General features: G+C 41.9%; 1 protein-coding gene across 1 annotated transcript; it reads left to right on the top strand.

The window, feature by feature from the left end:
• The first annotated feature begins 1,789 nt into the window (after nucleotides 1-1,789).
• On the top strand, nucleotides 1,790-3,887 carry LOC138879719 (uncharacterized). Its single transcript, XM_070159355.1, has 3 exons — nucleotides 1,790-2,061; nucleotides 2,134-2,226; nucleotides 2,963-3,887. The coding sequence occupies exons 1-3, from the start codon at nucleotides 1,790-1,792 to the stop codon at nucleotides 3,885-3,887; spliced, it is 1,290 nt and encodes a 429-aa protein (XP_070015456.1).
• Nucleotides 3,888-20,154: the final 16,267 nt, after the last annotated feature.

The following is a 20,154-nucleotide window of genomic DNA, read 5'->3' as shown; positions in this document are numbered from 1 at the left end:
TCATGGAACGATCACATCACTTTCCACCATCCTAAAAGAATGACCTTTATCCCAGACAGATTTGCACAGCCGGAGAATGCCACAGATTGGGAACAATTCTTCAACAATTTGACCGAGGACCAGGTTCACTAGATGTTCGAGTGGTTCCCTATCGATGAATTCATCATCAGATCCAGGGAAGTTCCGTATTTAATGTTGATTGGGTTAAGGGGAATATACCCCTATGTTCCTATCAGGGTTATGAGGCAAGCTGGTAGAAAACAAGTCATACCACAAGTCTCCAAAATGAGTCATTACAGAGACGATTTTCAGGGTGATGCCATTCCATACTAATGTGAGGCCCAACACATGTGGCACTTGAAGATTATCGTGGAAAAGGATACCATCGAGCCAGATTGATATCACGCCGGTCATGTGTACTTCTACCCCTCATGGTTAGAAGATAACATAACAGGAATATTCGAGCCAAGGGTTGGTCAAGGAAACAGGGTCATAGATGAATTTGCTGAAGCACAAGTGAAGTATGAGAGGCTATGCAAGAGGGTCCTTGAATCCGAAGCCAAGCATTTGGAGCAATACAAGTTCAATATGGAATCAATCAACAAGTGGAAAGAAATGTCTACAAGGTCAGCAGAAAGGTTGGAGTACTTGGAGCAGGGTCTAATGGAACTAGAAGGAAAGATGAGGAAAAGGGTCATAGATTGTTAGTGTGCAGAATGCAACGAAGGAGGACATCTAGCAAGGGCATACCTGCTGCTGGAAATGCACAACCTGGGGAATCTGATTGATGGAGCCAAGAGGGCCAGATATGGAGAAGGTCCCTCCGGGACCAAGTAGATTAGGTTTATCTGTTTAGAGTCATTTTGGAATTCAAATATAATAAGGCAAATGCCATCAGTAACTCATTTATTTATCATAGTTTTTAGGTTCGTCCTATTTATTACATTAATGAAATGAGGCATTTATCAGCATTAAATCTCTCCAAATTTATTTGTCGCTAGGCCTACCTCAGGCACAACGAGGTTCCCCAAATTAGGATGCGAATTTACGTTTTCGCAATATGTGTTTAAATCCTGCAGATGCTTTTCAGAATCCTTAGTGACTTGTCTACCTTTTATTTTTTTCTTTATTTTTGATTATTCTCATCCCCTAATGTTGGTTCGCACATACTGGCATCGTCAGCATATCACATCAGATCTAGAGGCCTTCCACTACCTCCTCCTCCAAGTAATCTGAAAAGCAAAGAAAAATCGAAGATGGATGATATGAGTGGTATCCAGAAAGAAAACATTGTACATGCTAAGAATGTTGAAACTTCAGACAGTTAGAGTACTCCGTCCCAGAATGATTTAGTCCTACGATTGGAACAGAAAATACTGGAGTTGCAAGGAGAACTTGAGCAGGTCCGCAACTTGGCATACCTCTCCCTCACCCTAAATGTCCTAGACGTTAACTAACAAAATGCTCAAAACACACCAAACCAACGTCCACAAAATCCTCCCGCACCCCATCAATACGCAACTCCTCCCCAAAATCCTAATCCTCCACCAATACCCACTCCCCCTCAGCACCAATATCTTTATACCCAATACAACAAACCACTTACCATACTTCCCAGAATATCACACAACCTATCCCCGATCCGCAAAACTCTACTAACGATCACCACTACACTCCAAACCCTGGCACCCACCAAAACAATCCCATATATGTAGAAACCTTACCTCACTCTACTCAACCAACATCATACGCTCCAGAATTTCTTGAGAAGGACCTGCTCATTAAGAACATGGCCGAAGAGCTCAATAAACTCACGAGCCGAATCCAGGGTGTTGAAGGAGGCAAAGGAATTGAGGGTCTGAATTTTGAGGATCTGTGCATTCAGTCGGGCGTGGAATTTCCGGAGGGTTACAAACCTCCTAAGTTCGGAATGTTTGATGGAACCGGTGACCGCAAGGTACATATGAGAATATATTGTGATAAACTCGTGGGAGTTGGGAAAGATGAAATAATTCGCATGAAGCTGTTCATAAGGAGTTTCACTGGAGATGCCTTATCTTGGTATATCAGTTAGAATCCCAAGAAGTGGGTTAATTGGGTAAGCATGGCATCAGACTTCATGGATCGATTCAGGTTTAACACAGAGAATGCACCGAATGTCTTCTACATACAGAATCTAAAGAATAAACCAACGGAGAATTTCCGTAAGTATGCTACTCGATGGAGGTAAAAAGCTGCAAAAGTCAGGTCGGCACTAGAAGAAGAGCGGATGAGCAAATTCTTCGTCAACAAAAATCACAAGTTCTCCGACATCATCAATCTCGGAGAAAGGATTGAAGAAGGGATCAAGAGTGGGATAGTGACCTCAATATTGAGGCATTGTAGGCCACGAACAAAGCATTGCAGTTAGGGGGTATATCAAAGAAGAAAGAATTAGGGGCAGTAATAGTGGCCCAAGGTCCAAAATCTACACTCACATACCAAACACCTCCACCTACATACCAACCCTCACTTCCTAGATATTCTCAACCTGCTACCGCCTATCACACCTATAACACCCAGCCAGCCTATTACCATTCACCCCTACCCCGTCAAAACTATCCAAAACCCAGACCTAATTTTGATCGCAAGCCACCTACACAATACACCCCTATTGCTGAACCAATTGACCAACTATATGAAAGATTAAAGTCTGCCGGATATGTAACCCCCATTCCAACTATTGCAATGGAAAAATCGTCCCAGTGGGTTAACCCAAACAAAACCTGTGCATACCATTCTGGCATGAAAGGGCATACTATCAAGTAATGCCGCACCCTGAAAGATAAGATTCAAACCCTGATTGATACCAAAGTCATACAAGCAAAGGAAGCCGCGCCAAATGTCTGTAACAATCCCTTCCCGGATCATAGGGGTGAGGAGTCAATGTGATTGAAACTAATGAAGAATGGGATCCTGAAAGGTCATTTGGGCTTATTCAGGAAGGTGATGACCTTAAATCTACAGTCACACTCACTCCTATTATGGTGCAGATACAGCCACCAGTCGAAGTTGAAGTAGTCGCATCAGTCCCATTCAAAATTGAAGTAACAACACCTGTGGTCACACCAGCTCCATTTGAAGTAGAAGTATCCACACCCTTCACTATGATAGTAGCACCCACACCTCATTTCAAGTCCAACGCCATACCTTGGGATTACGTTGCCGAAGCTAGGAGAAAGGGAAAAGCAAAGATGGAAGAATCTGGTGCCGCACAGGGGATGACCAGAACTGGAAGGATCTATACACCCAAAAATTTGGGAGGAACAAGCAAGGAAGCTGTTACCAAACAACCCATTATTGAAACTGGTCCATACAATCTTTGGAGGAAAGTACAGGCAAGAGAATACTCTGCCACTGATCATTTGAACAAGACTCCCACCCAGATATCCATCCTGTTGCTATTGCAAAATTCTAAGGCGCATAGGAATGCTCTGATGAAGCTTATGTACCCTAACATCACCATTGGAGAGATGGCCAACATGGTAGGGCAAGTACTGGAGAGTCACAAGATCACCTTCCACAAGGATGAACTACCACCTGAAGGATTAAGTCACAATAGGGCATTGCATACCATAGTACAGTTTGAGGACAAATTCATCGCCAGGGTCTTAATAGATGAGGGTTCAAGCCTCAAAATTTATCCATTGACTACTTTGAAAAGGTTGGGCAAAGATTTCCATGAGATACGAGCAGGAAGTATTAAAGTGAAGGCATTTGATAGGTCTCAAAGGGCCACATTTGGGGAGATTAACCTTTGTCTGCAGATGGGCCCGACCTGGTTCGATGTTGAGTTCCAAGTACTAGGCATATCTGCTACATACAATCTTCTATTGGGACGACCTTAGATATATGCCGATAGGGTTGTGGCTTCCACGCTACACCAGGGCGTGAAGTTCGAATGGAACCATCAGGAGGTAATCATTCACGGAGATGGAAGTAACCCCATTTACACCAGTCAAACTGTCCTGGTTGTCGAGAATAGAAGAAGGCTGGGTGGAGAAACTTATCATTGCATTGAGCGTGTCAATGCAATTGAGAAAGATAAGTAGTGAAGTAACAAAATAGAAAGCATACTGGCATGGTCTAGGTATGAACTCGACAAAGGGCTTGGGAAGAAACTCCAGGGCATTACCAAACCGATACAGTTGAAATGTCACGGCACAATTTTTGGGTTGCGATACCCATATGCCTGGCAAGAATATAATGATTGGTCGCCACCATGGCATGGTCCTTATTACCCTCTCGAGCATCCAGTACCACATATGAGTCAGACTTTTTACCAGGCCGATACAATATGGGGATCTATAGAGGAGGAAGCTTTGGCTGGGTTGAGAAACTTTTTCCTAGAAAATGAGGATATGGATTGCAATGTGATAGTTGAGGAGGGGGAGGAACAAGGCCTCACCATTCAGACAGTGAGAAGGGATTTGTTCTCAATAATTGGACTGCCACACCATCCCGGGCCCACCGTGTTCCTAGGTAGCTTAGCAATTAGCCTGACTTGTTTTAATAGCCATGCTATGCATTTAAGATATTTTCAGTATTTTGTTTTAAAGACGCATTTTGTTTCAAAATAATTGCTCGAGTCATTGAGTCGTACCTGCTTGCGATATTTTCAAAATTTAATTAATGCATTGTTATTTAGTATTCATTATTATCTTTTACATTTTTTCTTCTACAACATTATTATTACTTTTCCTGATGAACCGATGACTGTGACATGTAATGAGACAACGCAATATAAGGATAGTGACTCAGAAGAAGAGGATGAAATACCTGAGGAAGTTTTCAAAGAAGTTGAGAATTTTGAGAACAAACCTAAGTCCAATCTGGACGAAACCGAGGCAATCAATTTGGGAGATTCCGAAACCGTCAAAGAGACTCGCATAAGCATTCACCTATCACCATCAGAAAAAGAGGAATATACTTGTTTCCTGCAAGAATATGAGGATATTTTTGCATGGTCATATGACGACATGACGGGCCTGAGCACATCCTTAGTGGCTCACAAGTTTCCTACCAATCCAATGTGTCCGTCGGTGAAACAGAAACTCAGAAAATTTAAACCAGACATGAGCCTAAATATCAAGGAAGAAGTAACTAAGCAGATCAAAGCCAAAGTCCTCAGGGTAGTTGAGTACCCAATATGGTTAGCCAACATCGTACTAGTTTCGAAGAAAGATGAGAAAGTAAGAGGTGTGTGTTGACTATCAAAATTTAAATAGAGCAAGTCCCAAGGACAAGTTCCCGCTGCCAAATATACACATTCTGATTGACAATTGTGCTAAGCATGAACTCTAATCCTTTGCAGATTGCTTCGCGGGTTATCATCATATTTGGATGGACGAAAAAGACTCGGAGAAAATAGACTTCATTACACCATGGGGAGTGTACTGCTACAAGATGATGCCATTCAGTCTAAAAAATGTTGGGGCTACCTACATGAGAGCCATGACGACCATCTTCCATGAAATGATACCCAAGGAAATAGAGGTGTATGTTGATGATGTCATCATCAAATCCAAGAGGGCCACATATCACATAGTAGACTTGAGGAAGTTCTTTGACAGGCTAAAAAGGTACAATTTAAAGCTGAACCCCGCAAAATGTGCATTCAGGGTTCCTGCGGGAAAAATATTGATATTCATTGTCAGCCGCTGAGGAATCGAGTTGGACCCATCCAAAGTTAAGGCTATCCAAGAGTTACCACCACCGAAAAGCAAAAAGGACGTGATGAGATTCCTGGGATGTCTCAACTACATCAGCCGGTTCATAGCACGGTCCACAGTAATATGTGAACCCATCTTCAAAATGTTGAGAAAGGATGCTGAAACCAGTTGGACTGAAGATTGTCAAAGATCTTTTGACAAAATTAAGGAATACTTGTCCATACCACTAGTCCTAGTCCCGACAGAACCTGGGAGACCTTTGCTACTCTATTTGTCCATATTAGATGGGGCTTTCGGCTGTGTTTTGGAACAATATGAAGAGACAAGAAGAAAGAAGCAAGCCATATATTTTTTGAGTAAGAAGTTCACACCTTACGAAGCATGGTACTCTCTGCTAGTGTGAGCATGTAATTTTTGCCCTATACGAAATACTCCTATAATCCCAAGAAAATAGGTTTTTCTGCTAATTATTTGCCATTTTAGGAATTTTTGTAGATTTTTCTTAATTATATGCATTTCTATGCATGTTTAATTTTTATTTAAATCATGAAAAATATCAAAAATATCATGCATTGCATTTAGTATTTGTTTTTATATTTTTTAGAATTAATCAGTAATTATTTGTTTTATAGAAATTTGAAAATCACAAAAATTGCTCATTTTTACATTTTGTCTTTTAATTTTTAATTTATTTATTTTTCTCTTTTAATTCATAATTAAGGGACGTTTATAATTTTTATAATTAGTTAATTAGTTTAATTTCACATTTTTGAATAATTTAGAATTTTTAATTAAAAAGGGAGAAAAAGAAAAGGGGAAATAAAGAGATTGATTTTAAAAGGGGTTTTTATTTTGAAATTGGGGTAATTTGACCCAAACCAGCCCAAATCTGTTACTCAGAACTCAAGCCCCAAACCCAACCTTACCCGATCCAACTCACTTTCAAGCCAAGCGACCCCGTTTTGGCCCTTGTCATCACAGTCGTTGATCTTGTGTCATCTAACGGCTGTGAATTGAACGATGCTTTTGTATAAACCTGTCCGAACGGACCCCCTAGACCCCCATTATCCTATCTCATTCTCTTCGCTCTTTCAAAAGACCAAACCCTAGCCGCCCCTATAGTCTTTCACCGCCCCCGCCACAAACCACCCATCGGAAATCGCCTCACGACGGTTCTGGTGGTCGAAAGCTTCCTAAATTCACACCCTGAACTCCCCTTCATCTCCTCAGTCTATATCTCTAACCATTTTCCCTCGAATCCCTACCGATGTGCTCGAATATCAGATCGAAAGTCAGGACCAAAAACCTAACTATCCCAAAGCTCCCCATCTTCACTCTACAGAATCCTCTTCCCCTCTTCATCCTAGATCCTCAATCAGTTTTTCCCAAATCCCCGCCGATTTGTTCGAATTTTAGATCGAAATCGAACCAAAAAACCCTAACTCCTCCAAATTACCCCAAATTCATACCATATGATCCTCAATCTCCCCTCACCACTACCCTACCCTCAATTTCCCAAAAATCCCCGTCGATTCCTTTGAATCTTGAATCTATGGTTCCCTGAACCCTAGCTTTTCCCCCTTCAGATTTTTTGGTCTCTGTTTGGTTGGTTGAACCCTAAACTTGCATTAGTCGACTATTCCTTGTTGAGAACAGTCAACTAATGTTAGTACGAGTTCATGTTGCCTTGAGGAAGTTTGGTCAAAGGTCATAGCCGGTTTGTTCTGTTAAAAACAAGTATAGGTAATTCCTTCCGCTTGCTTTTCTTTTTTCTTTCTCTTCTGAGAATCCCCTGTCATTTCTTTTTCTTTTTTCCTATTTGTTTGTCTTTGGATGTTCATAGCTGCATGTTTTAGGTTTACAGTTTTAGGACTTCTTCTCTTTGACCACATGTTTATCTGATTATTTGTTTTGGATTAGTTGTTTAATTAGAGATTATTTAAGCTTCTATTCCAAAATTGCATGAGTTAAGTCTAGTTAGGGTTTTAATGAATTGATCACCATGATTTTGTTCTATTTAAACGTTCCCTTCTTCTTGCTCTGAAATTAGATTTTTGCGTTTGATTGAGTTAACTAGCCTGTTTTGATTCATATGCCTGATTAGTTTAGCTTCTAGCATTTCTTTATGATTTCTGGTAAATGTTAGTTTGATTGCTGTAGTTAGCTAGGAAGAACAACCTCTTATTAATAATTAGGCTGATTAAAGTTCAAATTACATTAGCTTTCTTACTTTCCATTAACATCTTTTGCATCTTTTGATTTGTTTCAAGTGTGTTTGGATGATTTGAGAATCAATAGAAACTTTAAGGACCTATTTGGATTGAAAAAGTTTAGGTTAAGGCTGAAATAAGCAGTAACTTGAAGGTTAAAAATGGGTCTACCTAGGCTAAAAAATCAGAAATTTCCTAGAAAAGGTACAATTGTCCTAGCTGTTACAAAAAGATGCTGAAATATAAGACAGTTGTACCAAGGATAGTACTATTTATTCCCTAGGATAAGGAATATGCCCAAAAGATACCCTCCCCTAGGCAGCCTATATATAGGAAGGTCTTCACACACAAAAAAGGGATTCAGCATAATTTTAATGCAAAAAGGCTCTATTTTCAAAGTCTAGATTCTAGAGATCTTGGAAAAACTTCAAAACACTCTCATTTTCTGATTCTTTACAAGATTGAAAACATGTTTTGAAAAATAGAAGATTTTTCTATAGTTGGACTTCTTTGTTTCAAGTTGGTTTTGCTTTGGATTCGATTTCCTGGTTTGATTTCTGGGGTTTGTTGCTGTTGGATCTTGCTATTTTCTCAGCCAGTTTATTTCCACAAAGCTATTGGTTTTCTTTGTTATTTTGCTGATAAAGGTACAGGGACTCACATGCCTGGTTTGGGTTCATTTAGCCTTTTTCTGTAATCTTTGTCTAGATGTTTGAATGAAAATGCTCTTGGTTGTTAAATATTTCTAGCTTACTTGTTCTTTGTGACTATGATTCTCTTTAAAATGTGTTCAGTTATTACTTCACTAGCATGCCTAGGCATTTTACTTGGCTAAAATTCTTATATGAAAGGAGTGCTGGAATAGTTTCAACATGAACTCCTAATTGCTGAAATAGCCCCTTTTAGATTGCTCTTTCAGTTAATGTTAAAGTTACATTGATTCATGGCTTTCTTATATGTACTAATAGATATATTGTTATTGTTTTTTTGTGTTGGTATGTGAGATGGCCATAAGGCCAAATAATCTCAAGGTTGAAGTTGGAAATGTGGACTTGTGAGAGGCAGTTCCATAGTTGTTCTCTTGCAAGTCAACACATTGTAGGGGAGGACCTGAAAGGCAGAAAAGAAACCAGAAGTTAGAATGAGAAGTTTATTTTGATCTTTTTAGTACTCTTTTGGACAGGAGTATTATAAATTATAAAAAATAATATTTTTATACATTCAAGACTTTCAGCAGTGTAAATGGAGTTTTATAACTCTTTAAATTCAGTTTTCTTTTTTGGGCTTGTTTAGTGTTGGGTTACCACAGTTAGACCCTTTGTTTTTATTTTATGAACATGTATTAGGTTGGAAATTGGGCTAGACTTACAAACAGGCCCAAATGTGGGGTTTATTCGAGCGAGTCTAGGCATAAGCCATTGGGCATTGGCAGTTGGGCCCAACAGCTTAACCCATCTGTAAATATATTCCCTTTGCAAATTATAAGTGTATATCTGTTGTCTTGCGAACCAATGTGGTAATTAATCTTCGAACCAGCTTTTGTATTTCGATTTTCCTATTCAAAAATGGATTTGTTCATAAGCCCTTCTTTGACTAATGCCAAAATGCAAAAAGGGTAGATAGGCCCAATTAGAAAACATAGCAACTGGGCCCGCATAATTTTGAGCCTACTTTGGGTTGTTTGGTTAAGGCCCAACATGATGGCTTGAGGTCCTTTTGACTACTGGGCCAATTTGTGAGCCCAAAGACAGCTCTTAAAGCCGAATTGTCTAAGTATGTAGACACTGCTGGCCCATTCCCCTTGTCCAAAACGATTAAAACCTATTTATAATCAATTAGCTTTTATTTAGCTTATGTCATGACCCCAAACCCGAACCTGGTCGTGATGATGCCTCTCGTGAAGACAAGGTCAGTCGACACTTCCCATTTTCCAATTTTTAACAGTTAAGAATTAAGAAACAGTCTAAACATGATAAAATAATCAAAAGTAGCCGATAATATCATAAATACGCGGATGAACAACCCAACACAGCCCGATACCGAGGTGTCACTAGTCATGAGCATCTATAAATCCTACTACAAGTCTGATAAGTCTATAACTACTACAAATGTCTGAAAGAGATAGAAATGACAAAGAGGGAGAAACACGGGACTGCAGACGCCAAGCAGCTACCTCGTGAACTCTGAATATATGCCGGGAGCCCTCAACTCGCACTGGCAGGATCGACAACGCTTGAATCTGCACACGGTGTGCAGGGAGTAAAGTGAGTACTCCAACTCAGTGAGTAACAAATGTAAATAAAGACTGAAAGCAGGAAATCACGTAAGGCACAATAGCATGCTATAATGAAGTAGTAAAACCATTTAGACACAGTAAAAACTAGTGAAAAATAGGTAGAAATCCTTTAACTCAAATTTAACTTCATGAAAAGCCTTTTTCCACAATTTAACAGGTAATTGATAGTCAATTATGAAAAGTAAACACATAAAGGTTCGCCCCTCGGGCACAATATCAACAAATCCGCCCCTCGGGCAACATCTCAGAATAGTACCAGCCCCTCGGGCAATCACATTGAACAATACTAGCCCCTCGGGCTAAATCTCACATCACAATGGGTACCCACGCTCACTGGGGGTGTACAGACTCCTGGAGGGGCCCCTTACGGCCCAAGCTCAATATCAAGCCACTTCGTGGTATCATCACTAGGCCCTCGACCTCATATCAATCAAGCCACCTCGTGGCGTACATATCTCAGGCCCTCGGCCTCACAATTAATATCAAATGTTTTCTCACAACATAGGCGCTCGGCCTTACTCAGTCAAAATCCTCACAAGCCACTCGGGCATTAGAAAATCATGTTTCTCAAACCAAAATATCATTTAAAAGATCATGTAAGTGTTAAAACAGAGTAAACATGGCTGAGTACGAAAAAAGTGAAATATAACATGACTGAGTTCAAGTAAAAAGTCAAAACAGTAAGGAAATACCAGTAAAAATCCCCGAAGGGTTCAAATAGTTGGCACGAAGCACAAATATGGCATTCAGCCCAATTAATAATGATAGCAAATAAATTTTTTTCAAATACGCGGTAAAACCCATCAATTGGGACGGACCAAGTCATAATCCCCAATAGTGCACGACCCCATGCTCGTCATCAAGCATGTGCCTCACCTTAATATAGCACTACGATGTGCAATCTGGGGTTTCAAACCCTCAGAACATCATTTACAATCATTACTCACCTCGAACCGGTCAAATCTCTAGCTCGTGATGCCTTTGCCCCTCGAATCGGCCTCCACTCACATCGAATCTATCCAAAATCAGAACGAGGACATCAAAATATGCTAGGGGAACATAGCCCAAGCGAAAATAATCAAAATACGACACAAATCCCGAAATTACCAAAACCCGACCCCGGGCCCACATCTCGGAATTCGATAATTTTTACATCCATAGATTCCTTATCTCCCCATGAGTTCATACATATCAAAAGTTCTAAAATCCGACCTCAAATGCTCCTTCAAATCCTCAAGCAAATGTCTAAGTTTCCAAGCCCTAGTTTCCCCAATTTTCACCCTTAATTTCCATGATTTCTAGCTCTAATCCATGTAATAATAGCATAGGAACGAGTTTTAGGTCCAAATTCCTTACCTCAATGAAGTTCCCTTGAAATCCCTTTTTCAAATCGTCCAAAAAGCTCCAAAGTCGAGATAAAAATGGTGAAATAGCTCAAAATTCATGGAGGTCATGATTTATACCTTCTGCCTAGACATTTTCACATCTGTGGCCCTTTAACCTCTTCTACGGTACCGCATTTGTGGTCATTCATCCGCTTCTGCGGAAATCACTTAAATTCCCATTTCCGCATCTGCGATACTTTTCCCACATCTGCGCTTTCACAGGTGTGGTCCCCCAATCGCAACTGTGGTTCCTGACAACTCCTCAAAATCCGCTTCTACGACTCCTCTTCCGCATATGCGGCATCACAACTGCGGTCCCCAATCCGCAGGTGCGGAAATACTAGAAGCAGCAAAAGTTCGGCAGCTGCAAACATTTCTCAAACTTTCCCTCAACCATCCGAAATCACCCCGAGGCCCCCAGGACCTCAAGCAAAGGAACAAATATATAATAATACCTTATCCAAACTTGTTCCAATCTTCAAAACATCTCAAACAATATCAAATCAACCAAAACACATCGGATTCAAGCCTAACTTTATAAAATCTTCCGAATTCTGCTTTTGATCAAAAACCCAACCAAACCACGTCCGAATGACCTGAAATATTGCACACACATCCCAAATGATACAACAGAACTACTTCAACTCTAAAAATTCCATTCAGACCGCTATATCAAAATCTCGCCTATCAAACGTAAATAGCCAAAATATCAACTTCGCCAATTCAAGCCTAAATCCACTCCGAACCTCCAAAACTCATTCTGATCACGCTCCTAAGTCCCAATTCACCTCCCGAAGATAATCAAACCATCGGAACTCACATCTGAGCCCTCTAACACATAAGTCAACATCCGATTTACTTTTCCAACTTAAGCTTCCTCAAAAGAGACTAAGCATCTCAAACCTCACCAAAATCGTTTTGGATTCGATCCGACAAACCCGATAACACATAACATGGATAAACAAAGCATAAAGAAGCAGATATGGGAGAAAACAAAGCGGTAACTCATGAGACGACTGGCCGGGTCGTCACATCCTCCCTAAATTAAACAAATGTTCATCTGCGAACGAATCAAGAAACATACCTGAAGCCTCAAATAGATGAGGATATCTGCTCCGCATCTCCTGCTCAGTCTCCCAGGTAGCCTCCTACACGGGCCAACCTTTCCACGGCACTTTCACCGAAGCTATATCCTTTGTTCTCAACTTTCGAACCTGACGACCCAAAATAGCTACTGGTGCCACATCATAGGTCAAATCATCATCCAACTAAACCGTGTTGAAATCCAAAACATGAGACGGATCCCCAATATACTTTCAAAGCATAGAAACATGAAATAATGGATGCACACTCGACAAGCTGGGTGGCAAAGGAAGCTCATAAGCCACCTCCCCAATCCTCCGAAGCACCTCAAAAGGCCCAACGAACCGAGGACTCAATTTCCCCTTCTTCCCAAATCTCATAACACCCTTCATGGGTGAAACCTTCAACAGAACCTTTTCACCAACCATGCAGGACACATCTCAAACCTTCCTGTCAGCATAACTTTTTTGCCTTGATTACGCTGTACAAAGCCATTCCTGAAACCAACCAACTGGAGATCTACACCACCTCCCATACGAAGCCTTATATGGAGCCATTTGAATACTAGACTCATAGCTGTTGTTATAAGCAAACTCTGCAAGCGGTAGAAACTGATCCCATGACCCTCCGAAATCAATGACACAAGCATGCAACATGTCCTCCAATATCTGAATAGTGCACTCGGACTGCCCATCTGTTTGAGGATGAAAAGTTGTGCTCAACTCAACTTGAGTACCCAACTCTCGCTGCACAAACCTCCAAAACTGTGAGGTAAACTAAGTGCCCCTATCTAAAATGATGGAAATTGGGACACCATGCAACCGAACAATCTCCCAGATATAGATCTCCGCCAACCACTCTGAAGAGTAAGTAGTACACACAGGAATGAAGTGCGTGGACTTGGTCAGCCGATCCACAATCACCCAAATAGCATCTTACTTTCTCAAAGTCCGTGGAAGTCCAACAAAAAAGTCCATAGTGATCCTATCCCACTTCCACTCGGGAATATCCATCTGCTGAAGCAAGCCACCCGATCTCTGATGCTCATATTTCACCTGCTGACAATTGAGACACCAAGCTACAAATCCCATAATGTCTTTCTTCATTCTCCTCCACCAATAGTGCTGCCTCAAATCCTGATACATCTTTGCGGCACCCGGATGAATGGAATACTGCGAGCTATGGGCCTCCTCCAGAATCAACTCCCGAAGCCCATCCATATTGGTCACACATATCTGGCCCTACATCCTCAACACCCCATCATCACCAATGGTCATGTCTCTGGCATCATCATGCTGAACTCTATTCTTAAGGACAAGCAAATGTGGATCATCATACTGGTGCTCTCTCATGCGATCATATAAGGAAGACCGAGAAACCACACAAGCCAATACTCGATTGGGCTCCGAAATATCTAACCTCATGAACCGATTGGCCAAGGCCTGAACATCAAACTGCAAAAGGTCTCTCCCCAACTGGAATATATGCCAAACTCCCCATACTCACCACCTTTTGGCTCAAGGCATCAGCCACCACATTGGCCTTCCCGGATGGTACAATATAGTGATATCATAATCCTTAAGCAACTTCAACCACCTCCGCTACCTCAAATTGAGATCCTTCTGTTTGAACAAGTGCTGGAGGCTACAATGATCATTAAACACCTCACAAGACACACCATACAAGTAATGTCTCCAAATCTTCATCGCGTGAACTATGGCAACCAACTCCAAATCATGAATGGGGTAGTTCTTCTCATGGGGCTTCAATTGACGAGAAGCATAAGAAATAACCCTACCCTCCTGCATCAATACACAACCAATGCCAACTCTCGAAGCACCACAATACACGGTATATGAACCTGAAGCTGATGGGAAAACTAACACTAGAGCTGTGGTCAAAGCTGTCTTGAGCTTCTGAAAGCTCTCCTTACACTCATCCGACCATACAAATGAAGCACCCTTCTGAGTCAACTTGTTCAAGGGCAACGCGATAGATGAGAATCCCTGAACAAAACTACAATAATAGCCCGCCAAACCAAGAAAACTGCAAATCTCCGTGGCTGAGGATGATCTAGGCCAACTCTGAACCGCTTCTATCTTCTTCAGATCAATCTGAATACCCTCGTTGGACACCACGTGCCCCAAGAAAGACACTGAACTGATCCAAAACTCACACTTGGAGAATTTCGCGTAAAGCTTCTCCTCTCTTAATCTCTGCAACACAACTCTCAAATGCTCTGCGTGCTCCTCCTGACTACGTGAATACACCAGAATATCATCAATGAAGACTATGACAAACGAGTCAAGATAAGGTCGGAACACACTGTTCATCAAATGCATGAACGGTTCTGGGGCATTGGTCAGCCCAAAAGACATCACCAAGAACTCATAATGACCATATCGGGTCCTAAAACTGTCTTAAGAATATCCGAGTCCCTGATCTTCAACTGGTGATAACCTGAACGAATATCAATCTTGGAGAACACTCTCTCTCCATGAAGCTGGTCGAATAAATCTTCAATGCGAGGCAAAGGATACTTGTTCTTAATTGTTACCTTGTTCAATTGCCTATAATCAATGCACATCCTCATAGTGCCATCCTTCTTCTTCACAAATAGAACCGGTTCATCCCAAGGTGATACACTAGGACGAATGAACCCTTTATCAAGGAGTTCCTGAAGATGCTCCTTTAATTCCTTCAACTCAGCTGGTGCCATATAATATGGCAGAATAGAAATGGGCTAAGTGCCCGGCATCAGGTCAATACCAAAATCAATATCCCTATATTGTGGCATGCCCGACAGGTCTGCATAAAACACATTGGGAAAATCCCTCACAACTGGAACAAAATCAATATTGGGAGTCTCAACACCGACATCCCTCACAAAGGCTAGATACGAAAGACAGCCCTTCCCAACCATATACTGGGCTTTCAAGAATGAGATCACTCTACTGGGAACATAATCAGTCACACCTTGCCACTCGATCTGTGGCACACCCGGTATAGCGAATGTGACTGTCTTAGCATGACAGTCCAGAATAGCCCAACACAGAGATAGCCAATTCATGCCCAAAATGACATCGAAATCCACCATACATAATAATAAAAGATCCACATGGGTCTCCAAACACCCAATAGTCACCACACACGATCGGTACACACAGTCTACAACAACAGTATCGCCTACCGGGGTAGATATATGAATAGTAAAAGCAAGAAACTCATGGGGAATACCCAAATAACGAGGAAAGTATTATGACACATAAGAAAAGGTGGAACCAGGATCAAATAATACAGAGGCCTATCTGTGGCAGACTGAAACAATACCTATAATAACGGTATATGAAGCAATAACATCGGGTCTGCCTGGAAGTGCATAGAAACGGGCCTGACCGCCACCTGATCAACCTCCCCCTCTAGGGCGACCCCTAGCTAACTAACCTCCACCCCTAGCTGGCTAGGCGGGTGGTGGTGAAGTAACTAGCGCTGAAGCCAATGACTGACCCCTCTGCTGAGATGAACTCGCAAGACGACGAGGGCACTGCCTCCACATATGATCCATCTCACCACACTCATAACAAATCCCAGGTGCTGGTGAAGGGGACTGAAGGGAACCCCTCGCACCGGAGTGACTAGCAAATGCGCACGGCATAGAAGAGCCCTGAACTGATGGAGCACGAGATGAACTCTAATCTGGAAGGGAACTAAGTGATGACTGGCCCTGATGAGAACTGTGAGAACCATGACCCGATGACACCCCACGATAACCTGGGTGAGCTGGCTGAGCATGCCTAAATGGACCTCTCGCTCCTGGTGACAAACAGACTCAATCTCACGGGCAATATCCACAACCTCCTCGAAAGTAGCACCAATCATCCTCTCCTTGGTCATGAGAATACAAAGCTAATAAGTAAGGCCATCAACAAACCTCCTAATCCTCTCTCTATCTGTCAAAACCATCCAAATATCATGACGAGCTAACTTGGAGAACCTCATCTCGTACTGTGTCACAATCATCTCTCCCTGACGCAACCACTCAAACTCTCTATGCAGCTCCTCTCTGCGGGACTGCAACACATACTTCTCCAGAAAGAGAATAGAGAATTGCTGACAGGTAAGGGGTGTTGTACCAATAGGCCTACGCCTCTCAAAATCCTCCCACCAAGTGAAGGAAGCTCTAGAAAACTGGTAAGTAGTGAAAGCAATCCCGCTGGTCTCCAAAATACCCACTGTACGAAGCATCCTCTGGCACTTATCTAAGAAACCTTGGGCATCCTCGCCCTCTGCACCACTGAAGGTCAGAGGCTGCAATCTACCAAACCTCTCCAACTGAAGGTCTTATTGTCTCCCCCGGCCTAAGAAATAGCTGCAGCTGTAGTGGCTGAAACCGCCTGAGCTAGGCCAGTGCAAACTGATAAGATCTGAGCCAAGGCCTCCTAAAGACCCGAAATCACAATAGGCACAGCTGGTGCTACTGGAGCACCCATAACTGGGACCTAATCTTGAACTGGGGCAGCTGATGGATCTGCAGGTGCTACCCTAACTACTCTGCCTCTACCACGACCACAACCGCGTACTCGGCCTATAGTGACCACGGCTGGTAGTACTGGTGGTCGTCCATCCTGACCGATAGCGCGTGTCCTTATCATCTGTGAGAGAATAGAACAACAGAAGTTTAGTACTCTGATCAAAAAATTTGCACGACAAGAATTTCAAGAATATGAAGTTTTTCCTAAAGGTTCTGCAGCCTCTCGAGGATAAATACAGACATCTCTGTACTGATCCGCGAGACTCTACTAAACCTGCTCATGACTCGTGAGACCTATGTAACCTAGGCTCTAATACCAACTTGTCACGACCCCAAACCCGAACCCAGTCGTGATGGCGCATCTCGTGAAGACAAGGCCGGCCGACACTTTCCATTTTCCAATTTTTAACAATTAAGCTTTAAGAAACAGCCTAAACATGATAAAATAATCTAAAGTAGCCGATAATATCATAAATACGCAGAAGAACAACCCAACACAGCCTAATACCGGGGTATCACTAGTCATGAGCATCTATAAATCCTACTACAAGTCCGATAAGTCTATAACTACTACAAATGTCTGAAAAGAGACAGAAATGACAAAGAGGGAGAAACACGGGACTGCTAACGCCAAACAGCTACCTCATGAACTCCGAATATATGCCAGGAGCCTCAACTCGCACTGGCAGGATCAGCAACGCCTGAATCTGCACACGGAGTGTAGGGAGTAAAATGAGTACTCCAACTCAGTGAGTAACAAATGTAAATAAAGACTGAAAGCAGGAAATCGCATAAGGCACAAAAACATGCTATAATGAAGCAGTAAAACCATTTAAACATAGTAGAAACCAGTGGAAAATAGGTAGAAAACTCCTTTAACTTAAATTTAACTTCATGAAAAGCCTTTTTTAACAATTTAACAGGTAATTGATATTCAATTATGAAAAGTAAACACATATAGGTAGCCCCTCGAGCACAGTATCAACAAATCCGCTCCTCGGGCAATCACATAGAACAATACCAGCCCCTCGGGCTAAATCTCACATCACAATAGGTACCCGCGCTCACTGGGGGTGTACAGACTCCTGGAGGGGGCCCTTATGGCCCAAACGCTATATAAAGTCACCTCATAGCACCATCACTAGGCTCTTGGCCTCATATCAATCAAGTCACATCGTCGTGTACATAGCTTAGGCCATCGGCCTCATAATCAGTATCAAATGTTTCATCACAACATAGGCCCTCGGCCTTACTCAGTCAAAATCCTCACAAGCCACTCGGGCATTAGTAAAACATGTTTTACATCCCAAAATATCATTTAATAGATCATGTAAGTGTTAAAACAGAGTAAACATAGCTGAGTACGAAAACAGTGAAATATAACATGACTGAGTTCATGTAAAAAGTCAAAATAGTGAGGAAATACCAGTAAAAATCCAAGAAGGGTTCAAATAGTTGGCATTCAGCCCAAATATGGCATTCAACCCAAATAACGATAATAGCAAATAGATTTTAGTCAAATACGAGGTAAAACCCATCAATTAGGATTCACAATCCCTAATAGTGCACGGCCCCACGCCCATCATCAAGCATGTGCCTCACATCAATATAGCACATGATGTACAATCCGAGGTTTCAAACCCTCAGAACATCATTTACAATCATTACTCACCTCGAACCGGTCAAATCACTAGCTCGCGACGCCTTTGCCCCTCGAATCGGTCTCCACTCGTGTCGAATCTATCCAAAATCAAAACAAGGACGTCAAAATATGCTAAGGGAACGTAGCCCAAGCAAAAATAATCAAAATATGACACAAATCCCGAAATTACCAAAACCCGACCCCCGGGCACACGTCTCGGAATTCAATAATTTTTACATCAATAGATCCTTATCTCCCCACGAATTCATACATATAAAAAGTTCTAAAAATCCGACCTCAAATGGTCCTTCAAATCCCCAAGCAAAGTTCTAAGTTTCCAAGCCCAAGTTTCCCCAATTTTCACCCTTAATTTCCATGTAATAATAGCATAGGAACGAGTTTTAGGTCCAAATTCCTTACCTCAATGAAGATCCCTTCAAATCTCTCTTTCAAATCATCCAAAAAGCTCCAAAGTCGAGATAAAAATGGTGAAATAGCTCAAAGTTCGTGAAGGCCATGATTTATACCTTCTGCCTAGACATTTTTGCATCTGCGGCCTTTTAACTGCTTCTACGATACCGCATTTGTGGTCATTCATCCTCTTCTATGGAAATCACTTAAATTCCCATTTCCTCATTTGTGATAATTTTCCCGCATCTGCGCCTTCGCAGGTGCAGTCCCCTAACCGCATCTGCGGTTCCTGACAACTCCTCAAAATCTGCTACTGCGACTCCTCTTCTGCATGTGCGGTGTCGCACCTGCGGTCCCCAATCTGCAGGTGCGAAAATACCAGAAGCAACAAAAGTTCAGCAGCTGCAAACATTCCTCAAACTTCCCGTCAACCATCTGAAATAACCACGAGGCCCCCGGGACCTCAACCAAAAGCACAAACATATCCCAATACCTTATCCAAACTTGTTCCAATCTTCAAAACACCTAAAACAACATCAAATCAACCAAAACACATCGGATTCAAGCCTAACTTTCTAAAATCTTCCGAATTTCGCTTTTGATCAAAAACCCAACCAAACCACGTCTGAATGACCTGAAATTTTGTACACACATCCCAAATGACACAACAGAACTACTGCAACTCTCAGAATTCCATTCCGGCCCATATATCAAAATCTCGCCTATCAACCGGAAATTGCCAAAATATCAACTTTGCCAATTCAAGCCTAAATCTACTCCAAACCTTCAAAACCCATTCCGATCACGCTTCTAAGTCCCAATTCACCTCCCGAATCTAACCGAATCATCGAAACTCACATCCGAGCCTCTAAAACATAAGTCAAC

This window comes from Nicotiana sylvestris, chromosome 10, assembly GCF_000393655.2.
Source record: "Nicotiana sylvestris chromosome 10, ASM39365v2, whole genome shotgun sequence".
In the NCBI taxonomy this organism is placed as follows: domain Eukaryota; kingdom Viridiplantae; phylum Streptophyta; class Magnoliopsida; order Solanales; family Solanaceae; genus Nicotiana; species Nicotiana sylvestris.
This window is presented reverse-complemented; position numbering and strand designations above follow the sequence as displayed.

What these genes read in the sequence shown, in the direction of transcription:
- LOC138879719 (XM_070159355.1), top strand. Translation starts at nt 1,790, where the DNA reads ATGGCCGAAGAGCTCAATAAACTCACGAGCCGAATCCAGGGTGTTGAA. An exon ending in ACTGGAGATGCCTTATCTTG is followed by an intron (nt 2,062 to 2,133) that starts GTATATCAGTTA and finishes GGATCGATTCAG; the next exon opens with GTTTAACACAGAGAATGCAC. An exon ending in AAGTATGCTACTCGATGGAG is followed by an intron (nt 2,227 to 2,962) that starts GTAAAAAGCTGC and finishes GGATCCTGAAAG; the next exon opens with GTCATTTGGGCTTATTCAGG.